Source organism: Marmota flaviventris, chromosome 6 (genome assembly GCF_047511675.1).
Source record: "Marmota flaviventris isolate mMarFla1 chromosome 6, mMarFla1.hap1, whole genome shotgun sequence".
NCBI classification, from domain to species: domain Eukaryota; kingdom Metazoa; phylum Chordata; class Mammalia; order Rodentia; family Sciuridae; genus Marmota; species Marmota flaviventris.
The window spans coordinates 123,195,700-123,218,423 of NC_092503.1; the positions used below are offsets into that span (position 1 = coordinate 123,195,700).

Below are 22,724 nucleotides of genomic sequence, written 5' to 3' on the forward strand. Positions count from 1 at the left end.
TAAAATGTTTGTTTGTTTGTTTTAGAGAGAGAATTTTTTAATATTTATTTTTTAGTTATTGGCGGACACAACATCTTTGTTTGTATGTGGTGCTGAGGATCGAACCCGGGCCGCACGCATGCCAGGCGAGCGCGCTACCACTTGAGCCACATCCCCAGCCCTGTTTGTTTGTTTTTTTAACAGAGATATGTAAGCCAGAATAACCTGGAGAAAATCTAAAAGTATGTTCATTTTGACCTGTTATTTACAAATGTCTACTTTTCTCCAACTTGACTACCCAAATCTACGCCACCATCACAGCTCATCTGTACTAACTGAAGCAACCTTCTAGCCAGGCCATTTCCATATAAATGGAGTTTTTTTTTTTTTTCTTTTGGAAACTGGGGACTGAGCTCAGGGGCACTCAGCCACTGAGCCACACCCCCAGCCATATTTTGTATTTTATTTAGAGGCAGGGTTTGAGTTGCTTAGTGCTTCGCCATTGCTGAGGCTGGCTTTGAACTCATGATTCTCAGCCTCCCAAGCTGTTGGAATTATAGGTGCGTGCCCTGCACCCAGCTACAAATGGATCTGTTTTGGAAAAACCCAATGGATCCATGATCCTCACCAGTATGCAAAACTTTAAAATTCCTTTAAGATCTAAATCCTTGTTTGCAACCCTGAGTGGTCAATTTCTCATTGTTCTACCTTCTTTACCACATCCTTCATCTCTATCAAACACCTTTACTGGGACTACCCTCCCATCCCACCTCTTTCTTTCAGAACTTATCTTGGGTATCATTTCCCTTTCTGATTTTCTTTATCATGTTATACTCTCCCCTTTCACTGTCTCTCTAATTTCACAGGTATTTGTGTGTCCCCCCCTTCACTACTAGGGATCGAACCCAGAGACGCTTCTAACACTTGAGCTATACCCTCAGCCTTTTCTTTTAAACATTTTTAGTTGTAGATGGGACACAGTACCTTTATTTTATTTGCATGTAGTACTGAGGATTGAACTCAGCATCTCACATGTGCTAGGCAAACAATATAATACTGAACTACAATCTCAGCCCCCTTTCTACTTTTTGAGACAGGGTCTCACTCAACTGCCCAGCTGGCCTTGAACTTGTGATCTTCCTGCCTCAAGTCTCCTGAGTAGCAAGGGAATACAAGCATGTGGTACTTGGCTATTTGTGATTTCTGATGAACACATGTTTCCTTGGAAGGAGATTTAAAATGCAACTGGTTTTAACTGTTATCTTTTAGTGTCTGGTATACTGCCTTGCCCACAGGAACTCAGTCATAGGGCATTTGACTGCTTCATCATTTCTACTTCATATACACAAACTGACAAACATAAAATAAAAATTACTCCCCAGCCACCTGTTTTTCCTTTCTTCTGTGCCCTTGACCACAATGTAGCCTGGTTTGGTTGATGCTTGTTGGCTAAAGGGAACCCCAAAATTCTCTTGGGCTGGAAGAGACTTGCATTCTCCATCACCACCATCTGAATGACTAGAACACAGGGATTAAGGAAATGCTGGTTTCCACTGCGTTTATTACTAATATAAAAAAATGTTAAAAAGAAAAAAAATTCATTCTCAGTTCTCCAACGCTCTCATCCCTCCCTCTTGCCCACACAACTCCTGACCCATTTCCTCAGGGCCAGCTCAAAACTGAACCTGTTCACTGCCGTTTTCACAGAAAACAACCAGTGCCAGGGATGTGAGGGAAGAGTGTCAGAAGAGAGCAACAGTACTGTCCAGGTTCCACCCACAGATAGGCCAGGTGGAGATTCACAGAATTCAAATGAAAGGGCTGGTGGCTTCACAATGACATAGTCTAACTAAAACAGGCTGAAAAGGAGCTGAGTAGGGAGGCCCATCTGAGGCTTTACAAGACATCATTGGCCTGTGTCAGACCAAGAATAATCAACACCAGGAGAAGTACAGGGAGGCAGTCTTGTGGAGTTTCACGATTCTCCCAAGTTGGGATGTGGGGAAAGTCTAGAGGGCACCAAGAGCCTCACTCATTTTGGCAGAAAAACTTATTCTAGTGTTGGGAAATCACAAAAATGCCACGGACACTGAGAGGCTACGAGGGGATGCACAGTTTCACAAAGCACAGTGATCACAGACCAGAGCGGTGGGGATCATGCTACTGACAGAGAAACTACGAAATCCAAAAGCAGGGGCAGTTGCCTTTCAGGGAGCAACTCTGTACCAGTCACCCAAACTTGACCCCAGGTCAGAAAACCTGGCGAGTTTCCCAAGCAGCTGAAAACACTGGGATGTCACATAAAAAGGACTTAAAATAAGCAGCTAAAGCGGGTAGGAAACCGCTCCAGGGCTCTCAGGAATTGAGGGCAGTACTGGGGACAGGTGGACAGATGCACAAGAAACAGCACCAAAGAGGTTTCCTGTTCAGCAGTCATTTGGCGAAAGGGAAGAAGATCCAGGAGGCAGTTGAAGGGAGCAAGAAGGGGTCCCGAAGGCATGTCTCTGGAGGCTGGATCAGAATACAGAGCGCGCTGCGCACCAGTGATGAAACACAACTCTGGACCCCAAACCAGGGAGGTGGTGGATGGGGGTGGACGTGTCATTGACCGAGGGTGTTGGGTGGAAGAGCCTCACAGTAGCCATCACAGGGCCACAGGGAAATACATGGCCACTGGGTCACAGAGGGCTCCTTCCAGCCTGGATGGGAAGGCACAGTCTCACAGAGGAGGTCCATTGACGCCTGGGTGGTAGAAGGCACAGAGGTCTTCATATCTACAGTGGCCCTTTTTGGAAAAGTGTCGACAGACGGGGCGGTCAGATTTGTCTGTGGACAAGTGAAAAATAGGTAAATTTAAATCTGAGTAAGACAGAAAACAAATGCCATGAAAAGCAGAGATAAAGCCAGATTTGCTACCTTCTACTACTTACAGGTACTTTGGCTTTTTTTTGGCAGGAGCCTTGGGTGTGCTACGTGCAGACTCTACCACTGAACTAAACTCCTAGCCCTCTAGGATTTTGAAATGGTAGTCTTTCTCCTGGGAGAAAGAATATTTAGGACTAGTTCTTCTAGGTATAGATATATGCCTGCAATCTCAGTGACTCGAGACGGAGGCAGGAGGCCAAGTTTGAGGCCAGCCTGGGTAACTAAGAGACCCTGTCTCTAAAAAATAAAAAGGGCTGGGGGTATAATTCAGTGGTAGAATACTCCAGGTTCAATCCCCAGTACTTAGAGGGGGGGAAAAAAAAGTTGGTCCAGGGGGTGAGGGTGTAGTTAAGTGGTATTGTGTTTACCTGCCATGCCCGAGGCCCTAGATTCAATCCCCAGAATCACAAAAGGGGGAAAAAATAAAATAAGTAAGTAAATAAATAAATACAGCCCCAAAGAGAGGAGTCGTGGGAATCCTGAGAATTAGGCCACTGGGATTTAATGGGTATGAAATATGCACAGGCATAACAAAGTGGACCTCACCTTCCATAACCTGGGGGCCATCCTTAGGCGGGCAGGTATTCTTGATAAGAGACCAGCTTTTGAGCCTTCGAGGGTTTCTCTGCTCTTTGTGAAAGCTTTCCCTGGAGGGACCCCCATGGCCTGGCCCCAGAAAAGGGGGTTCAGCACTGACCCCCCACCAACCACGACCATATGGGCCAGACCTGGGGCCGAGGCCTCCCCGGATTGGGCCTCTGCCCCGGGGAGGAGGTGGGAGACTCAGCAGTGGTGGAATCATCAGTCCCCTTGATCCTGGAGGACCTCTGTGAAGAGCTGGACAAAGAAAGACACAGAAAGGTGACCAATGGGCAGCTTAATCCTGACACAGAAGCCTGATCCCTCCCCCAAAGTACAGCATATAGACAAATATAAACCAGTTTTAAGTGCACAGCTTAATTATCACAAAACAAACACACCTGTGTTTCTACCACCTAGGTGAAGAGATAGAGCCTTATTAGCACTTCAAAAGACCCACCCATGTATCCCTTCCCCCTCCCCAAATGTAACCACCATTCTGACTTGTAACATCACAGATTAGTTTTTGCCTGTTTTTGAACTTTGCATACATTAAATCATACAGTCTGTATTCTTTTGTGTCTGGCTCCTTTCGCGCAACATCATGTTTGTGAGATTCATCCAGGTTGCCTGTAGCAGTAGTTCATTCATTTTCATTGCAGTGTAGTATCCCATTGCATGCATATAAACAACTGATTTATCCATGCTACTGATGATGGACATGTGGGTGGTTTCCAGTTTGGGGCTATAACAAGAAATGTTGCTATGAACATTTTTTATATATGTCTTTATTACACATACGTATGTATTTCTGTTGAGTATATAGGTAGCAGAGGAATTGCTGGGTCAAAGAGCGTATGCACATTCAAGTGTAACAGATAGTCAAGTTTAATAGATATTGTCAAACTTTGTTTCAAAGTAGTGGTACCAATTTACACTCCAAGGAGTAGTTCCATAGCCTCAAAAACACTTGTTATTGTGTCTTTCTGTTGTGAGAAGTGGCAGACTGTTTGTGGTTAAAAACTACATAATATAAAAGTTTACCATCTTAACCATTTTTAAATGCACAGTTTAGTAGTATTAAGTATATTCATATGTTGTGAAACAATTCCCCAGAACTTTATTTTGCAAAACTTAAACTTTATACAACTCCCTGCCCCTCCCCTGGACTACTACTAACCACCATCCCACCAATTCTTTTTCTATTCCTCCTCCTTTTTTTTTTTTTTTTGAGATGGGTATCTCACTATGCTGCTTAGGCTGGTCTCAAATACCTTCCTCCTGCCTCAGCCTCCTGAGTAGCTGGGATCACAGGTGCATACCACAGTACCCAGTTTTGTTTCTTTGAATGTGATTTTTAGATACTCATGGAAGTAAGATCACACCATCTTTTGTGACCAGCTTATTTCTTAGCATAATGTTCTCAAGGTTTATCCAAGCTGTAGTGTATGACAGCATTTTGTTTACACCTTTTTTTTTTGAATCCACTCTTCTGACAATGAAAATTCGGGTTGCTTCCGGCTCTTGGGTACTATGAATAGTGCTACAGTGAATCTTCAAGACCCTCCTTTTAATTCTTTTGCATAAAAAATCCAGAAATAGGAGTGTTAGATCATATAGTAGCTTTATTTTTAACTTTTTGAGGAATTTCCATACTGTTTATGAAAGATGGTTGTACCATCTTACAATCCCCTCAATGCAGTTCTAATTTCAAAGTAGTATGTTTAATCTTGCATTTATTTGATAATTAAGGATATTAAGTACATGGTCACATGTTCTTGTATTTAGATCTCCATTTTTATAAGGTGCCTTTCTTTTTTTTTTTTTTTTGTCAATTTTTCTAATGGACTGTCTCAGAAAGAGTTCCTTATATATCTTATATATAAACTCTTTATTGATTATATTTGTTGCAAATATCTTCTTCTCTAAGGCTTTCTGTTAATTTCTTAATGATGCCATGATTAACACATGCTTATCTGATGTTTAATTTATCAATCTTTCTTTTATAATTAGTATACATGTTTAAAAACTCTTAGCTTTTCTCAAATTTACTTTCTAAAAGAATGATTTTCACTTTTCACACTTCAGTTCACTTGGACTGACATTTGCATCTGATCACTGAAATCTGAAGAAGTCAGATTTCATTTTTTCCACATGAATGTCCAATCAGTTCAGCTTCATTTATTGAAAATACTACTTCTTCAGTTCTACCTTTACATACACAAAGTGTTCCTAGATCTGTGGGCCTATTATTGGATGCTAAACTGTTCTATTGACTTATATATCCATTATTGTGCCCAAATCACACTTTTATAACTACTGGAGCTTTACTGTAAGTCTTGGTTTTCATAGTAAGCCCTCCTACTGTAAGAATGTTTTGGTGGTCTCTCACCCATATCCTCTGCATTTTCATATAATATTTATTTCCACAAAAACATGACAGGTATTCTGAGAGGAAATGCAGTGAATCTAGAGATTACTTTAGGAAGAAATGACAACTTTTACAACATTGAGTTTTCAAAGACGTGAATACACAACTTTTCTCCATTCATCAGATACAGAATCCTCAATTTTTTTACTTTAAGTCTTTGATGAGTTTTACTCCCTCCCCTGCTCCCTTCCTCTGGGCCTCAAATAAAAATCAGGGCCCTTCCTCCTCACCTGACTTGGGGTCACCAGGCTTTCCATTGGCCATGGGAGGAGGGCCCAGAAGGCTGGGTGGTCCTAAGAGTAGACACGAAAATATGGTCATCAAAACAGATTAAAGAACTGATGTTCCTTTATGTGTTTTTGTTCTATTACTCATTTCTCAATTCATTCTGTAAGATCAATTATGTTCTCAACGGTGTTGCAAATTCTCACCTCGTCTATCTGTCCTTTGTAAAGCTGCTTCAGGTTTGGCAAAAAGTGGAGACTCAATCAAAGGGCACTGACAATTTATCTTTGCCTTACACTGCTACTATCCATAACATCCCAGGTGATTTCAGAGATAATCCAAAGGTTCAACCTTTAGTTGCTGGCCAATCAGACCTTTCCTCAGGGGAGTGGTTTACAGAAGGCTGTACTTCCACCTTCCCTGTGAAATGTGGTCACAAATTGTCAACCCTGTCATCGCAATGTGATCTTTACTGCCCCTCTCCCCTGCCATTCGGCGGCTGCGGAAACGGGCTCTTTGCCCTCTCCTCCTCCGCCTGGTCCAGAAAGGTTTGGGCCTGGGATTGAGCTTGAGGGTTCAAGTAGGAGAACTCCTCATTCAAGGTTCTACCATCAACAGGCCTCCTCTGCCCCACCCCCGCGCGTGCGCCCTTCCTCCTTCCGTTAGAGCCCCCTCCCCCGCACTTTAGCAGTCCTAGCCCCTCGTCTGGAATGGCTGACAAGCATGTGCACACCCTTCCCAGGTCCCTCACCTATGGGACTCTCATCCTCCTCATCTCCAGGCTCTTCCCGCTCGGGCAGTGGTGGCTGCTGTGGCGGCGACTGCTGTTGCTGATTCTGCTTCTTTCGTTTCGGCATCGTGGCTGCGGCAATGGCTGCAGCGGGATTTGGAGGGCAGTGAGGAAGGGGCACGCTGAGATTCTGTTTCCGCTTCCGGGGGGCGGTGGGCACTGAGGCCAAGGTTCCCGCCACTCCACTTCCGGAAGGCAGCTGAGAACTTTTTGCTGTGGCTGCATTCTCATGTAAACCGCCTCCTTATATCTCTGTCAGGCAGAGCGAAAACACTAACTCTTCTCTTTGCCGCGTTTCTACAAGTGCTTAAAAAACTCTCTCCACGGTGAAAAGTAGCTTTCACAGTGCCACAGAGTCGGCAAGCTTTCGGGCCAGAAAGCCTGAGAGGAAAGGCCTGTCGCGTCTTAAAATCGCCACATCCGGTCCGCGGTTACTATGGTAACGGCTGCAGGCACAACTTCGTGCTCTCGGACCCGTCTCCAAAAGTCCTGTCCCAACTGGATTTCTCTTCTGGCCTGCGCTTGCACTTAGGATCTATAAGCCTGCTTCTTCTCGTCGTTCCCACAGGGAATTTGGGTCCCAGCAGGTCGGCACCCAGAACCTCCACCCGTCCCTCAAGACCTCTGACCGTGCCCCCAGTGTAACACAGCAACCTGGTTTTATTCCTTGGGACGCGCAGTCTCGGCTTTCCACTAAGGTCAAGTTCCCGGGTTGGTAGTGTAGCTTCAGCGTGTCCACGCCTCCCTTTCCCCAGGGTAGTAGGACCCGCCCTCCTCCTCTCCGCCGCCCCCTCCAGGTGAGTGGTAGCTTCTGCCCCGAGCGCAAGGTAGTGATGACACGCGTCCCCCCTTCACCGGGCGCTCGTTGGTAGAGTCCGTGACGGAGTTAGTTCGATCCTCCCACGCGCGCCTCCTTCCTCGCCGCCGCTGCGCCTTCTCGGTGCCACTGGCTCTCATGTGTCGGTAGCCCACCCCGCATCACCCTCTCGCCTCACTTCTAGAGGGAAGTGACTGTTTCCCCCGTGCGCTTTCCATCCCGACCGCCGCGGCAAGTCGGTGGTGCCCTCCCGCTGACGTCACCTGATAGCTCCGCCTCCTCAAGGGTCCCGGGCCCTTGCGGCGGGGACTACCGGGGGTGGGTGGGGGAGTCAGTTGAGGCGGCTGTAGCTCGGCGAAGGGCGGGCCAGGTGACTGGTCCGGGCCATGCCGAGGAAGAAGCCCTTCAGCGTGAAGCAGAAGAAGAAGCAGTTGCAGGACAAACGGGAGCGGAAGCGAGGTCAGTGCGGGAGCGGAGGAGGGGGCGGGACTCGGGCTCCCGCACATCTGGAAGGAGGGGTGTGCCTGCCGCACCTCTGGGGGGCGTGGGAGGGGGAGTGGGCTCGCGCGGATCTGCGTGGGCATCCGCGGAGGGGATTCCCCCATTCCAGCGCGCCCCCCCTTGTCTGGAAGGGATGGGAAAGGATGAAGAGTTGGGGGAGGGGAGTCCCTCCAGCTCAAACGGGGCGCCATCCCAGCAATTCCCTGGAAGAGTGACTACCCCCACGCACACCCGGAGGGTCCTGGAGAGGGAGGCCCCGAGGACCGAGCTTCAAAAGTACTTGGATGGGCTGAAGGAGAGCCAGGAGGTCTAGGTAGGGGGGTCTTTTGGCCCCTGAGAGCTAGCCTGCACTGGCGTCACTGTTCTCTCTCTGCAGGGCTTCAAGATGGGCTGCGCTCCAGTTCCAACAGCCGCAGCGGGAGCCGGGAACGGCGGGAGGAGCAGACCGATACCTCTGATGGGGAATCTGTGACCCATCAAATCCGCAGGCTCAACCAGCAACCTTCCCAGGGCCTGGGTCCACGAGTTTATGATCCAAATCGGTGAGGGAGGGGTGAGGGAAGGAGTGGGGCTCTGGCCCGGGCTTGCCCGCCTTCTTGAAAGTGGGAGTGTTGAGGGAAAGCTAGCTGCTGTTGGTGGACATTTGAAAGTGGAGAGGGTGAGGCCAGAATGCCACTGTTCTCCCGGAGCAGGCCATAATTCTCCCTTCCAGAGCGACCCGAGAGTTTGGCTTTTAGAAGGGGTTGGCCCTGTCTTCTATGAAAGGGGGACTTTCAGGGAGGCCGACTGAAAGGAAATTTGAACAATTGAAGAGAAGAAACTTTGTTTTCTGTGGGGGATAGGGTAGGGGTAGGGGTTGTGGTCTTGCTGGATGTATGACACTTCTTCCCTTAGATACCGGCTTCATTTTGAGCGGGACAGTCGGGAGGAGGTGGAGAGGAGAAAGAGAGCAGCCCGGGAGCAAGTGCTACAGCCCCTCAGTGCTGAGGTGTTGGAACTGGACATACGGGAGGTCTATCAGCCTGGCTCAGGTGAGTGAGGACAAGACAAGACCGGTGTTTCCCACCCAAGGGGCTTGGAGAGTTTGGAAGGGTAAGGGTTGACAGTGAGGAAGGAGGGGTCTAGGATGCACACTTTAATACTGAAAACATCCTCATACTTGCACTTCTTACTGTTTTCTCAGTCCTGGACTTTCCCCGGCGTCCTCCTTGGAGCTATGAGATGTCCAAGGAGCAGCTAATGAGCCAGGAGGAACGAAGCTTTCAGGAGTATCTTGGGAAGATACACGGGGCTTATACTTCAGAGAAACTCAGCTACTTTGAGCACAATCTAGAGGTGACAATAGAATGGGGACAGGAATGGGGTAGTGTGATCCATGGACAAATTTTTCTGGAATCAGGCTGGAAAGGAATTCTGGGTTCAGATTCTTTTCTGATCTTGTCTTTTCAGACGTGGAGGCAGCTATGGCGAGTATTAGAGATGTCTGATATTGTCTTGCTCATCACTGATATTCGTCATCCAGTGAGTATTTGGGATGAGGGTGGGCAAGGGGGAAGAGGATCAGGTTCTTATGGGTAAAAGTCAGAGGTAGAATTTGAAAAACAGAGAGCTGTCCTTCCTTTCTTTTTACCCTATCTATTGTGTGCTGATATCTGCAGTCAGGAACTAATTTTTTTGTTTGTGTCTTGCCGTAGTCTGTTGCTTCTATCCTGGCTAGCTGACTCCTTTTTATGTCCTCTAATGAGAAGCTGCATGTCTTGTCTTACAGCATCACCAGAGCTAGACCAATAGAAAATCCCACTGTGTGGGGCTGGGTTGTGGCTCAGTGGCAGAGTGCTTGCCTAGCACATGTGAGGCACTGGGTTTGATCCTTAGCACTGCATAAAAATAAATAAAATAAAAGTGTTATGGGAAAAAAAATTCCAGTGTGAAGCTCCAGGGATTCTAATGAAGGCAACTGGGGGCTTCCTCCTGCCCAGCCCAAAGATGCCTTTTCTTCCTTATTTCATTTCTCTAGCCTGTCTACCTCGGTTGCTGCAGAAACTACCTGGAATGTTAGGGTGGTAGTTAAGGCTGTAGGCTGTGCTGCTGGACTGCCCTGTGATTCCTGATTCTGCCACTTCATTGTGGTCCTCCAGTGGAGAAAGGGAGGTCTGTGGGGACATTTAGGTTGGAAGTCCTTAACGAATATGTACACACATATTCACAAATACATGTATGCATGTGTATATTCATACACAGAGGCACATTTACACATACTCATGTTTGTAGTCATACATGCTCAACACATAAACTTGCATCTATAAGCATATACTTGGATGCATGCTCATATGCATGTGTACACACTTGTACAGTTATGTGCACACAATACATAATAATTTCTACCCTGACCCTCATTTCTATTCCTGATTCTAGTCTTTACTTCAGTATGTAAGGTGTTGCTATTTCCTTATCTTATTTTTGGTTCACTTCAAATGCTAATCATGACCTGTCGGAAGCCCCCTGAGACTTGCACAGGTATCACTAACCCCTGCTTTGTCCTTCTTGTTCAGTTTGGCTGATTTACTGTTTTCACCCCAGAATTTGCTACTGCCAGGGTTTTGTCTCTGAATGTGCTTCGTGAGTGGGGAGCTGGAGACAGAGAACCCTGGGATGACCTCTCATTCTTCTATCCCAGGTTGTGAATTTTCCACCAGCACTTTATGAGTATGTGACTGGAGAACTTGGTCTGGCCCTCGTGCTGGTCTTGAATAAGGTGGATCTGGCTCCACCAGCTCTGGTGGTTGCCTGGAAGCATTATTTCCACCAACACTATCCTCAACTCCACATCGTCCTTTTTACCTCTTTCCCTCGGGACCCCCGCACTCCACAGGACTCTAGTGGTGAGTGGGCTTTGAGGAGGGCAGCATGGGAGAGATGGTTGACAGGGGGCAAAGGGAAAAACAGAGAGGCTTGTTGGCAAGGTGGTACCTAACTGGGGGCCTGAGGGTGGTGGGAGAGATGAGGTGTAAAAGCCTAAGCATAACTGCTCTGTGCATTCTGATCCTAGTCTTGAAGAAGAGTCGGAGGCGGGGGAGAGGATGGACTCGGGCCCTGGGGCCAGAACAGTTGCTGAGAGCCTGTGAAGCCATCACTGTGGGTAAAGGTGTGTGATCCTTGGAGGTCATGGGGGAGATCTAAGATCCAGAATCATTTTGTTACCCTCTATTATGGATGGGCACAAGGGGGATAGAATAAAGAACAGACTGGCTTGGTGGGACAAGAGAGGCAGGAGATAGGCAGAATCCTTAGTGGATTGCTGCTTTCAGTTTTTCTGGTACTTTTCAGAAACTCTGAAAAATGCATATGGCTCAAGGGTGGGATCAAGTGAAGTCTGGGGAGATTGTGGTCTGCAGTTGTGCAGGTTGTCACTGTGAGACTCCAGAATATGCTAGTGACACCAGCTATGCAGCTATGCCATCATACACAGAGGCCCCAGGAAACCTTCTTTATCTTTTTTCTGAACAGTGGACTTGAGCAGCTGGCGGGAGAAGATTGCTCGAGATGTGGCTGGGGCCACCTGGGGCAATGGCTCTGGGGAGGAGGAGGAAGAAGAGGATGGGCCTGTAGTCCTGGTGGAACAGCAGACTGACTCAGCAATGGAGCCAGCTGGCCCAACACGGGAACACTACAAGGATGGGGTGGTGACCATCGGCTGTGTGGGTAAGGAAGCAGCGATCTGCTCACAAAGGCCCCAGAAGTGCTGAGTTTCAGTATTTGGAAAGGAGGGATGATCTGTCCTTATTAGGCCCCAGGATCTTTGAGGGGTGACTTCTGCCAGTGGTCTTAGGCAAGGCAGAGGAGGCCATCTGCTAGTGTGGATGTAAACTTCATCTCTTCTCAGCTGTATGATTTTGAGCAAGTTCTTTGAGTCTCAGTTACTTTGATTTTAAAAATGAGGATGTTTATACCCAGTTCAAAGAATGAATGTGAGGAATATAAAGGAGTAGTGTTGAGAGAGTTCAGTGGTGTCTGGCAATAGTAATATTAGCAATTGCAGTGATTATTATTAAACGTTAGCATTTGTGTGGCTTTTACTGTGTGCCAGGCATTGTTTGAGTGATTTATACAAAGTCATTGTTCAGCTGTTATTAGCCTCTAATACAGGGAATCATTAAATCATAGCAGGTCACAGTGTTAGTTTTCTCCTTCGTTTTAACTCTTTAAGTCTGTGATGGGGGGAGTCTCTTCTTGATTAGAGCTTTGTCTCAGATCCTAGTGGGGGAAAATGGATATATGATTAGGTTCCAGGGCCCCTTTCATCTTGGGTGAGAAGAGACCTTGGCAAAGTTGTATTTGAGATACCATTGGAACCATAAAGGACCTAGCCCATAAATCTAGGAACATGGAGTGGCTAGTAGATAGATAGAAAGAACCCCTGACTTATCTCTCAGTGTCCGTTGTGTTTGTGAAAAACATGCTTGACTGTTGAGTGATTACTCCTCTTTCCCTGCACTGACTTATTTCCCTTTCAGGGGCCCTTTTTCCTCTCAGTAGCCTCTGCACTAACTTGTTTTTAGGGTGGTATGATAGTGAGAGTTTTTGCTGGGTGTGGGTATATCTATTGGTTTTCATTCATTCATCCATTCAACAAATATTTGCTGAGCACCTACCAAATGCCAGGTACTGTTCTAGGGATGGGAATACTGATGTGAAGATAAAAGAAAGCATCTAAAACTCATGGAGCTTGTTTTTTTGTGAGTAAATGTATTAGAGATCTGAAATCATATTATTTCTCTCGGATAGAGAGTTCTGGGAGAGGAAAGGTCCTCTGGTGAGAGGACTTAGGTGAGAAAGAGTTGGGTAAGAAAAGGAAGTAAGCCATTCAGAGTTCTGGGGAAAGGGGCTTGGGAGCCAGAAGTGTTAGTGAGTGAGAGGGTCTTGAGGTAAGAATGGGTTTGGTGATACTGGGATCAGCAAGACTGTCAGGGAGATTGCAGTATGAGAGCCAGGGAAGATAAGGAGGAAGGCAGGATTGCCAGGCACCACATCATGTAGGGTGTTATGGCTATGAAGTGCATTTTGAATTTTATTCTCAGTCTTAATGAGAAGCTAGTGGTGGGTTTTGAGCAGGGAATGATGGGATTTGATATCCTTTTTTAGAAGTTCTACCTTTGAGTAGATGAATGGTACGAGGTGGATAAGAAAGGAAGCAAAGAAAGTAATCAGTGGCTACTCCATTAGTCTAGGAGAAAAATAAGAATTGCTTAGAGAGAGAAGGGAGGAAAGAGGAAGAAAGGGGTGGTGATGACACAGAGACAGAAACAGGATATATTTTAAAGGCAGAGAAAATGAGACTGCTGATGCCTTGCATTTGGTACATAAGAGAAAGCAAGGGATAAAGAAGGACTTCCATGTTTTTGTCCTAAGCAGCTGGAAATACTGAGCTGGGAAGACTGGAGAGAACAGGTTTGGAGGACTGATGAGGAGGGAGAGAGGAATCATAAAGAATCAGAAATTAAATTTGAGATTGTTTTGAAATATCCCATGCAGAGATGTTGACTAGGCCATGGGTATAGGAATCTGGATCTTAAAGGAAAGAAGAGGACTTGAAATTTGAATTTGAGTGGTCTTTAAATTTAGGGAGCCACTGGTGTATATAGGTGGTATTTAAAGCCATGGGATTAGATGAAATACAGTGGAGAAGTTATGTGAAAGAAGAGGAGGCTAATGATTGAGTTGTAGGGCAAGCTTGCACTTAGAGGTTGGAAAAAGGAGGCGGAACCAGCAAAGGAGAGTGAGAGGAAAGAAAACCAAGGAAATGTCTGGAAGTGAAATAAAAAGTGCTTGAAACAGAAAGGAGGGTTCTGCTGTGTCAAATATGGCTAATAGGAGGAGAGGAGAATGCAGTCTTGTTCAGTAGGTGTGGTGATGTGTTCAGTGGTTTGGAGGAGAAGGAAAAATATGTGAGATTCCCCAATTGCAACAACATGGGGAAACTCATGTAATGTGTGGTTGGCACCAGACACAGCAGTATCCATGCTGCACAATTCCATCTGCATAAGTTCAAGGACTACAAAATTAAATCACATTGTCCAGAAATGCACAGGTCATAAATTAACAAGAAATGTAAGAAGTGGAATCCCTCAAAAGTCAGGATAAGAGAGAGGGGGTTATAATGGAGAGGGACACATGGGGCCTTTGAGCAAATATGTCACACTCTGGGCTCATGGCTGGGTGCTATGGAGCTCCTTGGGCTGCACATCCATGTTCTGTGTGGGGTTTTTTGTATGTTAAAGTTTATACTCACAAAGAAGTTGGCATATAAAAGTGGTAATAAGAAATAGTAAGTCTTTTAAGGAGTTAAGGTTGGAAGACAGGGAAATGGGCTTGTCAAAGAATTGTTTTTTCTCTCTCTCCTTTCAAAAGAAGATACTTCAGAGGCTGGGATTATGGCTCAGAGGTAGAGCGCTTGTCTAGAATGCATAAGGCACTGGGTTGGATCCTCAGCACCACATAAAAATAATAAAGTGGAACCTAGATACCCTTCAATAGATGAATGGATTAAAAAATGTGGCATTTATACACAATGGAATATTACTCAGCACTAAAAAATAACAAGATCATGGCATTTGCAGGGAAATGGATGGCATTAGAACAGATTATGCTAAGTGAAGTTAGCCAATCCCTAAAAAACAAATGCCGAATGTCTTCTCTGATATAAGGGGGGTGACTCAAAATGGGATAAGGAGGAAGAGCATGAGAAGAAGACTACCACTAAATAGGGAAGAGAGGTGGGAGGGAAAAAGAGGGAGAAGGGGAGTTATACGGAAGATGGAAGGAGACCCTCATCATTATACAGAATACATGTATGATGTTGTGATGAGAGAAGTCTCTTTCTGTTCTATCCTTTAAATAAAACTTGTTCTCTAAAAAAATAAATAAAAATATTGTATCCACCTATATCTAAAATAAGTAAATAAATAAATATTGGAAAAAAAGAAGAAGATACTTCATTTTATTGAGAAGCTCAGTCTGTTTGTCAGTGTGGCTTTTCCCAGCCACTGTCAACTAACTGCCCAGCAGCTGGTGTTGCATGGGCAGACAATTGCATTTTACAGAGTTGGGGTTTTGCCTGGAGCGTAAAATAGAGGGGAAGAGGTGGGACCTGGGAACTCAAGATGTATAGGTGCAGAATTGGATCATGGACTTTGAGGTGGATATGAAAGAAAGTGAGGCAATGAATCAGTGTTGTATAGTGTTACCCTGATAGAGTTAGGGGCAAAGAACTATTGGGATGGAGGAGCCAGAATAAGTTAGCTTAAAACATGGCATGAGGAGTACTTGGGGAATTGAGACTTTGGAGGTATAAAGTGACAGGGCCTAGTGTGACCTTGGGTGTGGGTAGCTGAGGTAGAGTGAAGGAAACAAACTTTGAGAGTGAGATTCAGGCATTGAGGAATCAGAGTTCTGGACAAGAGATCTGTGTAGAAAGTGGACTTGACCAGAAAGAAGGTGGTGGTGGTTGTGAAGAGAGGGGCAGTGAGCCCAAGGGCTGCCAGTCGTCTTCTTGGACAAGTCACGATAGGTATTATTAAATGCAAATCTCACCTGTGTTGAGTACTTTGTTGTAGGCCTAGACCTGTGCAGTTGTATCTGTTGTCAATGTTACCCAGATCCACTCTGAGGTAGGAGCTATCTGTCCTATAAAATGAAGAAAAAGGCTCAGAAAGTTGAGTAAATTGCCTTGAGGTCACAGAGCCATAAGTGGGGAGGCTGGGATTCACAGCTGGCAGCCCCAGGGCCTGATTTATAGTTTGCAGTGTTATACCACTTCCTTAAATTCTGAGCCCTAGTTCCCCTTTCATCTGTAGTCACTGAGTCCTGCCTGCCACTGAGCAATGGCCTAGTAGACATTCACTTTCCTTGCCTCCCTCAGGTTTTCCCAATGTGGGGAAGTCCTCACTGATCAATGGACTCGTGGGGCGGAAGGTTGTGAGTGTCTCCAGAACCCCAGGCCACACCCGATACTTTCAGACCTACTTTCTAACCCCCTCTGTGAAGCTCTGTGACTGCCCAGGCCTCATCTTCCCCTCCCTGCTGCCCAGGCAGTTGCAGGTATGAGGGCCAAGGGTTGGGGGGGGGGGGAGGGTATGGAAGGCAGGATGCTGAGGAAGATCCTGAGTGCTGTTCCTGCAGGTTCTGGCTGGCATCTACCCCATCGCCCAGATTCAGGAGCCCTATACTGCTGTGGGCTACCTGGCCTCCCGGATCCCTGTACAGGCCCTGCTTCACCTGCGCCACCCAGAGGCTGAGGATCCCTCAGCAGAGCACCCCTGGTGTGCCTGGGACATCTGTGAAGGTGAATTTCATGCCTGGGTACAGCTGTCCTCCCTTGCCTGCTGTCTCCTCCTCTCTCCCTTTACCTTGCTGTCCTCTCCTTAGATTTTGCCAGGGTGAAGTGGCTGTCCACTCATTCTTAGGATTTTGGACAGGACTACCAAGATCTCTGGCCTGGAATGTTTTGGGTGGTGGGTGACTGGTACCTGATACACAGGCTTCCCTTCTTATTGCTCTTTTATCCCTCCAGCCTGGGCAGAGAAACGTGGTTACAAGACAGCCAAGGCAGCTCGGAATGATGTGTACAGAGCTGCCAACAGCCTCCTGCGGCTGGCAGTGGATGGCCGCCTCAGCCTGTGTTTCCATCCACCAGGCTACAATGAACAGAAAGGTCAGAACCCAGATATTCTTCCCTACCTCCTGTTTTGGGGTGGGCAAAAGTGGCCAGGGGGTCAGACCTGGTTCTGTACCTGTTGGCCAGCTTTGTACTCTTTAACATCTCTGAGGCAATTTTCTCATTTGCAAATGAGGATAATAATCACCCTCAAGCAAGATGGTTGTGAAGATTGAAATTGATATACCCGAGTGTCTGCTCAGGGATCTGTATGTGGGAGGTTGAATGAATGAACGGGTTCCAGCAGCTATAAGAATTATTGTTATTCCTGGTCTTTGCCTCTTCCCCATCTTTCTCTGGCTTTAGTTTCTTGTGCAAATTCTTCTACATTTTTTTTCTTGTTTTGGTTCCCCAGGCACCTGGGAGTCTCATCCAGAAACCATGGAGCTGGTGGTTTTGCAGGGCAGGGTGGGACCATCAGGTGACGAGGAGGAGGAGGAAGAGGAAGAGCTGAGCAGCTCCTGTGAGGAGGAGGGAGAGGAGGACCGGGATGCAGATGAGGAGGGAGAAGGGGATGAGGACACCCCAACCTCAGCTCCAGGGTCTTGTCTGGCTGCCCGAAACCCTTATGCCCTACTGGGTGAGGACGAGTGCTGAGTCCCCGCCTAGTATCAACTTCCCATTATCTTTGCTTTTGGACTGACCTGGAGGCATCTCCCCTTTGCCACCCCAATTGTGAATAAAGATTGTCTGCTTTGTAGCCCCTTCCCCAAGTGAACTGAGGTGAGAGCGGTAGTTATGGGCTGACAGCTGTGGGAGATTTATCTCCTCCCCTCTATTCTCATGCATTCCCTTTGCAAAGGAAAGTTCTCTTAGGAATTAGTTCAGTGGGTTCTTAGGCCCTTTGCCCACTTTCCCTCTTTGCACCTTAAGAATCCATTTTCCTCATGGAGAAAAGAGGTCTAAATTCAAACCTCCTTTGGAGTTTGTGCCATTCAACCTGATTTGAGCTGCAGCCCTGTGCGCCCCCTGCTGCCAGTCCTGGGTTATACCGGGAGCTTCTGGGAGAAGAAGCAGTAAGAGGTGTCATAAGCTATCATCTCCAAGTGAGGTTTTTACAGGGATTTTTCAGAGTTCACAAATATTTATTGAGGATTTACCATGATCATATAAAGATGCACAAGCAGTGCCTGGCCTAAATTTGAAGCCTGGGCACAATCAAGACCCCATTGGGCACCCAAGTTTTTGGATTAAGCATGTTATATAATCCTGGGGGCTCACACAGTATAATTCTAGGACTTTCTATTGATATAGATTTTTAGTTAAGACAAAATGCTTGTGAAAACATTGATTAAATGTGTACGAGTAGAGAATTACTGCCAAAAAACTGATGTGCACATTTATGATTTGAGCAGAACAGCCCTTAAAGTACAATGTTAAGTTTCATTATTTAAAAGCTTGGCAGCTAACAGTGTACAAGCCACATAGGGGAGGGCACAGAAACAGCCTTTGTAGTCCATTTACCAAAGATGACCCAGTCAGGGTCTGAGATAGAAGTTAGCAGGTGGCCAGAGCCATCTTAGGGTGTCGTTTCTGCATTTCAGCAGAGATTTGCTCTTTTGTGAGTCAGGGGTACTTAGGCCTTGCTGGGATTCACCCTTGCTAAGCAAGCAGCTAGACTCTTAGTTTGAATTCCTGGAGAAAAGGGAGACTGGGCTGTGTTTTATTGACTGCCACAGTGTCCTCTGGGTTGGGTGGTAGCAAAAAAGTGTAGTTTTATGAGTTAACCACTCAGTGCAGGGGTGAGGAGAAATGGAAGGATCAGATCCTCTTAACTCAGAAGCATCCCATTGAGGTGCTGGGTCATGGAGCAGTTTCTTTAATGCCAGCAGAGACCATCAATGTAGGAAACTACATTGAGAAGAGGCCAAGGTGTTTGGGCCACACATTCTGACAGGCTCCTTTAGTCCAGTGAGAACAAAAGTCCTGAAATTTGCATTCTAGTACAAAATTTAAATAAAACCAGCATATGAATGTGCTTGAAGGCTACCCAGGATGTGCTAGAAAAGAGAAAAAGTCCTATTTGAAAGAACAATCCACCTGTCTTATCTAGGGGCTCAGCCTCATAAATAGGTCTTTTAATGAAGGAAAGGTGATTCTAGCTTAACTGAGTTCATGATATACAGAGATAGGCAACTTCAGTGCCTCAGGAGATGTGGTGAGACATTGGATTAATTTCACTTGTCTTGGTCTTTTGCCATCTCATAAGTTTCACCAGGAGCATCTGGGACAAAGATTGGGCACAGAATGCTGATGGTGATGACACAAAGAATTGTGATCAGGAGCTGGCTGGGCTTGGGGAACTGTGGAGGAGGATGTTTATGTTGAGGACCTGGCAGGAGGCAACCCTTTTATACCCAAGGGCTCGACTACGTGATTTCCTGAGCCTCTGTCAGTGACTCACTCCACAGGAAAGTAGCACCAGGAAAAGGTAGTTACATTAGGGACAAGCAGGTCAGGGAGAAGGATAGATAGTGCTCCAATGTTAGTGTCTAAGACTGAGGTTAAAACTTATTCAAAGGACAAAGGAAACCAGGGTCCAGTCTCCCTTCTATGCTGACCTTCCTAGAACCCCTGTCCTTACACCCCTCTTGCCTGGGTCATGTCCACTAAGTGGATTACTTGACCATAGAGATCTGAAGCTCTGGCAATACCCACAGCTGGCCAGTCTCTTGGAGAGAAACCAGGGCTTCTCTCATCCATGCTGGAATTTCATTTAGATGTAAACTTTTTCCCAATCTTTCCTTCTTTCAGATTGGATTCTGTCTTGATTCTGAAACAAGTATGTGTGTGGGCCAGGAAGGTTCAATTATCTGAGCCTCTTGTTTCTTCATTTCTTAAACTCATTAATACAGTCAAAAACTGGTTGAGAACAGTCTTGTCAGACATGCTGAGTTCTGGGACAAAAGAAAAAATTGAACAAAGTATTGACTCTACCCTCAAGGAGTTGAACTGCCAGACACTAAATAGTAAAATAACTTTATAGCACTGTATAAGTTATGAAAGTGTTACTTGTCATGTATCCATTGTACTGTCATATAGTTGACATAATGGATAATAATCACCCCAAGGATTCATTGACCCACTGACCATTTTTTGAGCAATTACTGTTTGCCAGTTACTGGTAAGTGGGTAGAAGGAATCTTTTGTGGCACTCACAATTTATTGGAAAATAAAGACAAATAGACAATTTTAATGTGGGGGAAAATTAGACAATTTTAAAAAAGGGATGTGAGATGGGTGGTATAAGATCCCTTGGGATAGTGGTGTCTTCATAAGACTGAAAAAAAGCTCTATGAGAACCACCATAGGAGCAGATTAGCCAGTCTTGGTGAGTCAGAGGAAGCCACCTGCGGGGACAGAGAGCTCCAAGTTGAGCCCTGAAGATTGGGCAAGACTTAGGCTGATGTGGAGAGACAAATATTCCAGGCTGAGGAGACAGCAAAGGTTGAGGAACGTAACAACTTGGGGAGGCTAACATGTTCAACATGGCTGGGGCAGAGTGTGCCTGGAGAAGTGGGGGAAAGTGAAGATGGAGTGAAAGGTTTGGTTCAGCTCTGTGGAGCCTTTCCAGCATGTTTAAAATGTCGACTACCTAGAGGAACATTCAAGAACTTTAACCCTAAGATTAAAAAGGAGAGAGTTAATTGTGCCTTAGCTCACTGGGTGCAGTGTGATAACTGGTTTGGAAACGAGGAGAGATCAGAAGCTTTTGCAGCCATTTCAGGAGGAGAGAATGGAAGCCAGAAACAAGGTAGTGGCAGATGGAAAGAAGATAGTTTATGAAACGCTTGGGAGGCAGAATTGACGGGTGTTGGGATAGTTTTGTGTGTGGGGAAGGAGGAGGGTAAGTCAAGAGTGCACATTCTGTTTCTGATTTAGCAACTGGATGGGTAGGCTGATTCCTGAGACAGGGTTTGTGTAAGTGGAGCTTGGAGAGAGGTCATAGTTGCGGGCAGAGATCTGGGCATCATCAAGATGTAGGTGGGAGGAGAGTAACAGGTCATGTACAGAGAGAGTGTAGCATGAGGAAGAAAGTGTATAATGTATGAAAGGGCGGGGTGGGGGTGGGGTGGGTGGGAGAGGATCCAGTGAGACCAAAGAAACATATTAAGTGGAGAGCCATGAAACCAAGGGAAGAACAAAGATTGGGCACAGAATGCTGATGGTGATGACACAAAGAATGAAGAGCTTTCACTGGCAGCAAAGGATGAGTTAAGTTCTGTTGGAGAAGGAAAGTTGAGGCTTTGGAAGTGGGGATATAAATTTCAAGAAGTTTGATTGTGATGGTGATGAAAAAAAATAGGGAAACAGAACATTGAGTTTGGAGTGTTTAAACTTTTAGGCAGAAACCACAGTGGAAGAGAAAAGTTGAAAATTCAAGAAGGTGGGGATTGGTGATGGAACAAGCCTCCGAGAGAGGCAGGGTGGTCCTGGAATCCCAGTGCAGGAGTAGCCTCAGGCAGGAGCTGGGTAGCTTCTGTCATAAGAGGAGGAAACAGCGCTGACATTCAGCCGTCTTGCACTGGTACCGCTCAACCAGTTATTAAAACACTTCTGTACCAGTTAGTAAGTAGTGTAAGAGTAACTGCAATAAGCAGTAAAAATAATTCGTAAGTGGGCTTCCCGCTGCACCTGAGAAGCTTTGCAGCGCCATCTGCCAGTGCGGCAGCATCACTGCAGGCTGAGAGATTGCTTTGCACTTTCTTTATGAAACACTAAAACTGCCTGTTTTAAATTACCTTTGAACTGTGGAGCTGCTACTGCTTCTAAACAATTTAGTTTCTTTCTTGATTTTGTTGCTAGTACATTGTCATTCTTGTGCCAGTAGCAAGTTTCAGTGTTTTAATATTTACAAATTCAAGAATTTTTAATAAAATATTAAAGCCGAACTTGAACAAAGAGACAACAAAGTTTGGATATGTTTCTTAATGTGCCTTTTGAAATATTATAAATGAGAATATTTTTGTTCCTCAGAAGAACAAAAAAGAAATCACGTTAATGAGCTGCAGCCTGGAATGTCTTCTGTTATGAAAAAATCCACAAATAGTTTGGAAATTCTTTCTGGCTTTTTATTTTGAACATCTCCTAACACACAGTGAAAAAGGACAATAAATACCTAAACACAGGCTGGGGATGTGGCTCAAGCGGTGGCGTGCTCGCATGGTGTCCGCGGGGTGCTGGGTTCCATCGTCAGGACCACATAAAAATGAAGATGTTGTGTCCACCACCGAAAACTAAAATAAATAAATGTTGAAGGATGTCCCACCCCCCCCCCAAAAAAAAAACCTAAACACATAACATAAAGATTCAGTGAGCCCTGCCATTTTGCCATTTTGCCTCACTAACTTCTACTTACTATTCACCTGCCTATTTACTCTTTTTCTTTTCTGAACATTTGAAAGCAAGTTGCAGACATCATGATCATTCATATCTAAATAACTTCATATATACCTCTTACATAATCACAGTACAATTATGTCTAATGAATTAATTCCTAAGTCTAACAGTTTATGAACTTAAATGCATTTCTAAGCATTTTTTATTTCTTATTTTTTCTGGTTTTATTATGTTTCAATTTTTTGAGCTTTATTAAAGTATAATTGACAAAATTCTTACAGCACTGAATATGTTTTGAGATATAAGATTTTCAAATTCCACACACTGCGTTATTTAAACTGTCCTCTCCTCTCCCCTTTTCTCTTTAATCTAGAGCATTCCAGTCTTTTTTCTTCTTGGAATTGACTATTTGAAGAGAATAGGT

General features: G+C 45.5%; 2 protein-coding genes across 2 annotated transcripts; one reads left to right on the forward strand and one right to left on the reverse strand.

Moving 5' to 3' along the window:
* Window positions 1-1,511: 1,511 nt before the first annotated feature.
* Prr3 (proline rich 3) lies at window positions 1,512-7,118 on the reverse strand. Its single transcript, XM_027923050.3, has 4 exons — window positions 6,891-7,118; window positions 6,145-6,207; window positions 3,451-3,741; window positions 1,512-2,805 (listed from the first exon to the last, which is right to left on the reverse strand). The coding sequence occupies exons 1-4, from the start codon at window positions 6,994-6,996 to the stop codon at window positions 2,699-2,701; spliced, it is 567 nt and encodes a 188-aa protein (XP_027778851.1). The 5' UTR covers window positions 6,997-7,118; the 3' UTR covers window positions 1,512-2,698.
* Window positions 7,119-7,700: 582 nt separating this feature from the next.
* Gnl1 (G protein nucleolar 1 (putative)) lies at window positions 7,701-17,660 on the forward strand. The gene is made up of 12 exons (XM_027923049.3): window positions 7,701-8,205; window positions 8,624-8,789; window positions 9,142-9,278; window positions 9,431-9,582; window positions 9,697-9,768; window positions 10,925-11,129; window positions 11,297-11,392; window positions 11,755-11,949; window positions 16,166-16,344; window positions 16,426-16,588; window positions 16,817-16,957; window positions 17,316-17,660. Exons 1-12 carry the CDS (start codon window positions 8,133-8,135, stop codon window positions 17,555-17,557), a joined length of 1,821 nt encoding a protein of 606 aa, XP_027778850.2. The 5' UTR covers window positions 7,701-8,132; the 3' UTR covers window positions 17,558-17,660.
* The last annotated feature ends 5,064 nt before the right edge of the window (window positions 17,661-22,724 follow it).

What these genes read in the sequence shown, in the direction of transcription:
- Prr3 (XM_027923050.3), bottom strand. Translation starts at nt 6,996, where the DNA reads ATGCCGAAACGAAAGAAGCAGAATCAGCAACAGCAGTCGCCGCCACAG. An exon ending in GGAGGATGAGAGTCCCATAG is followed by an intron (nt 6,208 to 6,890) that starts GTGAGGGACCTG and finishes GTCTACTCTTAG; the next exon opens with GACCACCCAGCCTTCTGGGC. An exon ending in TGGCCCCCAGGTTATGGAAG is followed by an intron (nt 2,806 to 3,450) that starts GTGAGGTCCACT and finishes ACTTGTCCACAG; the next exon opens with ACAAATCTGACCGCCCCGTC.
- Gnl1 (XM_027923049.3), top strand. Translation starts at nt 8,133, where the DNA reads ATGCCGAGGAAGAAGCCCTTCAGCGTGAAGCAGAAGAAGAAGCAGTTG. An exon ending in CGAGTTTATGATCCAAATCG is followed by an intron (nt 8,790 to 9,141) that starts GTGAGGGAGGGG and finishes TTCTTCCCTTAG; the next exon opens with ATACCGGCTTCATTTTGAGC. An exon ending in TGCCTGGGACATCTGTGAAG is followed by an intron (nt 16,589 to 16,816) that starts GTGAATTTCATG and finishes TTATCCCTCCAG; the next exon opens with CCTGGGCAGAGAAACGTGGT.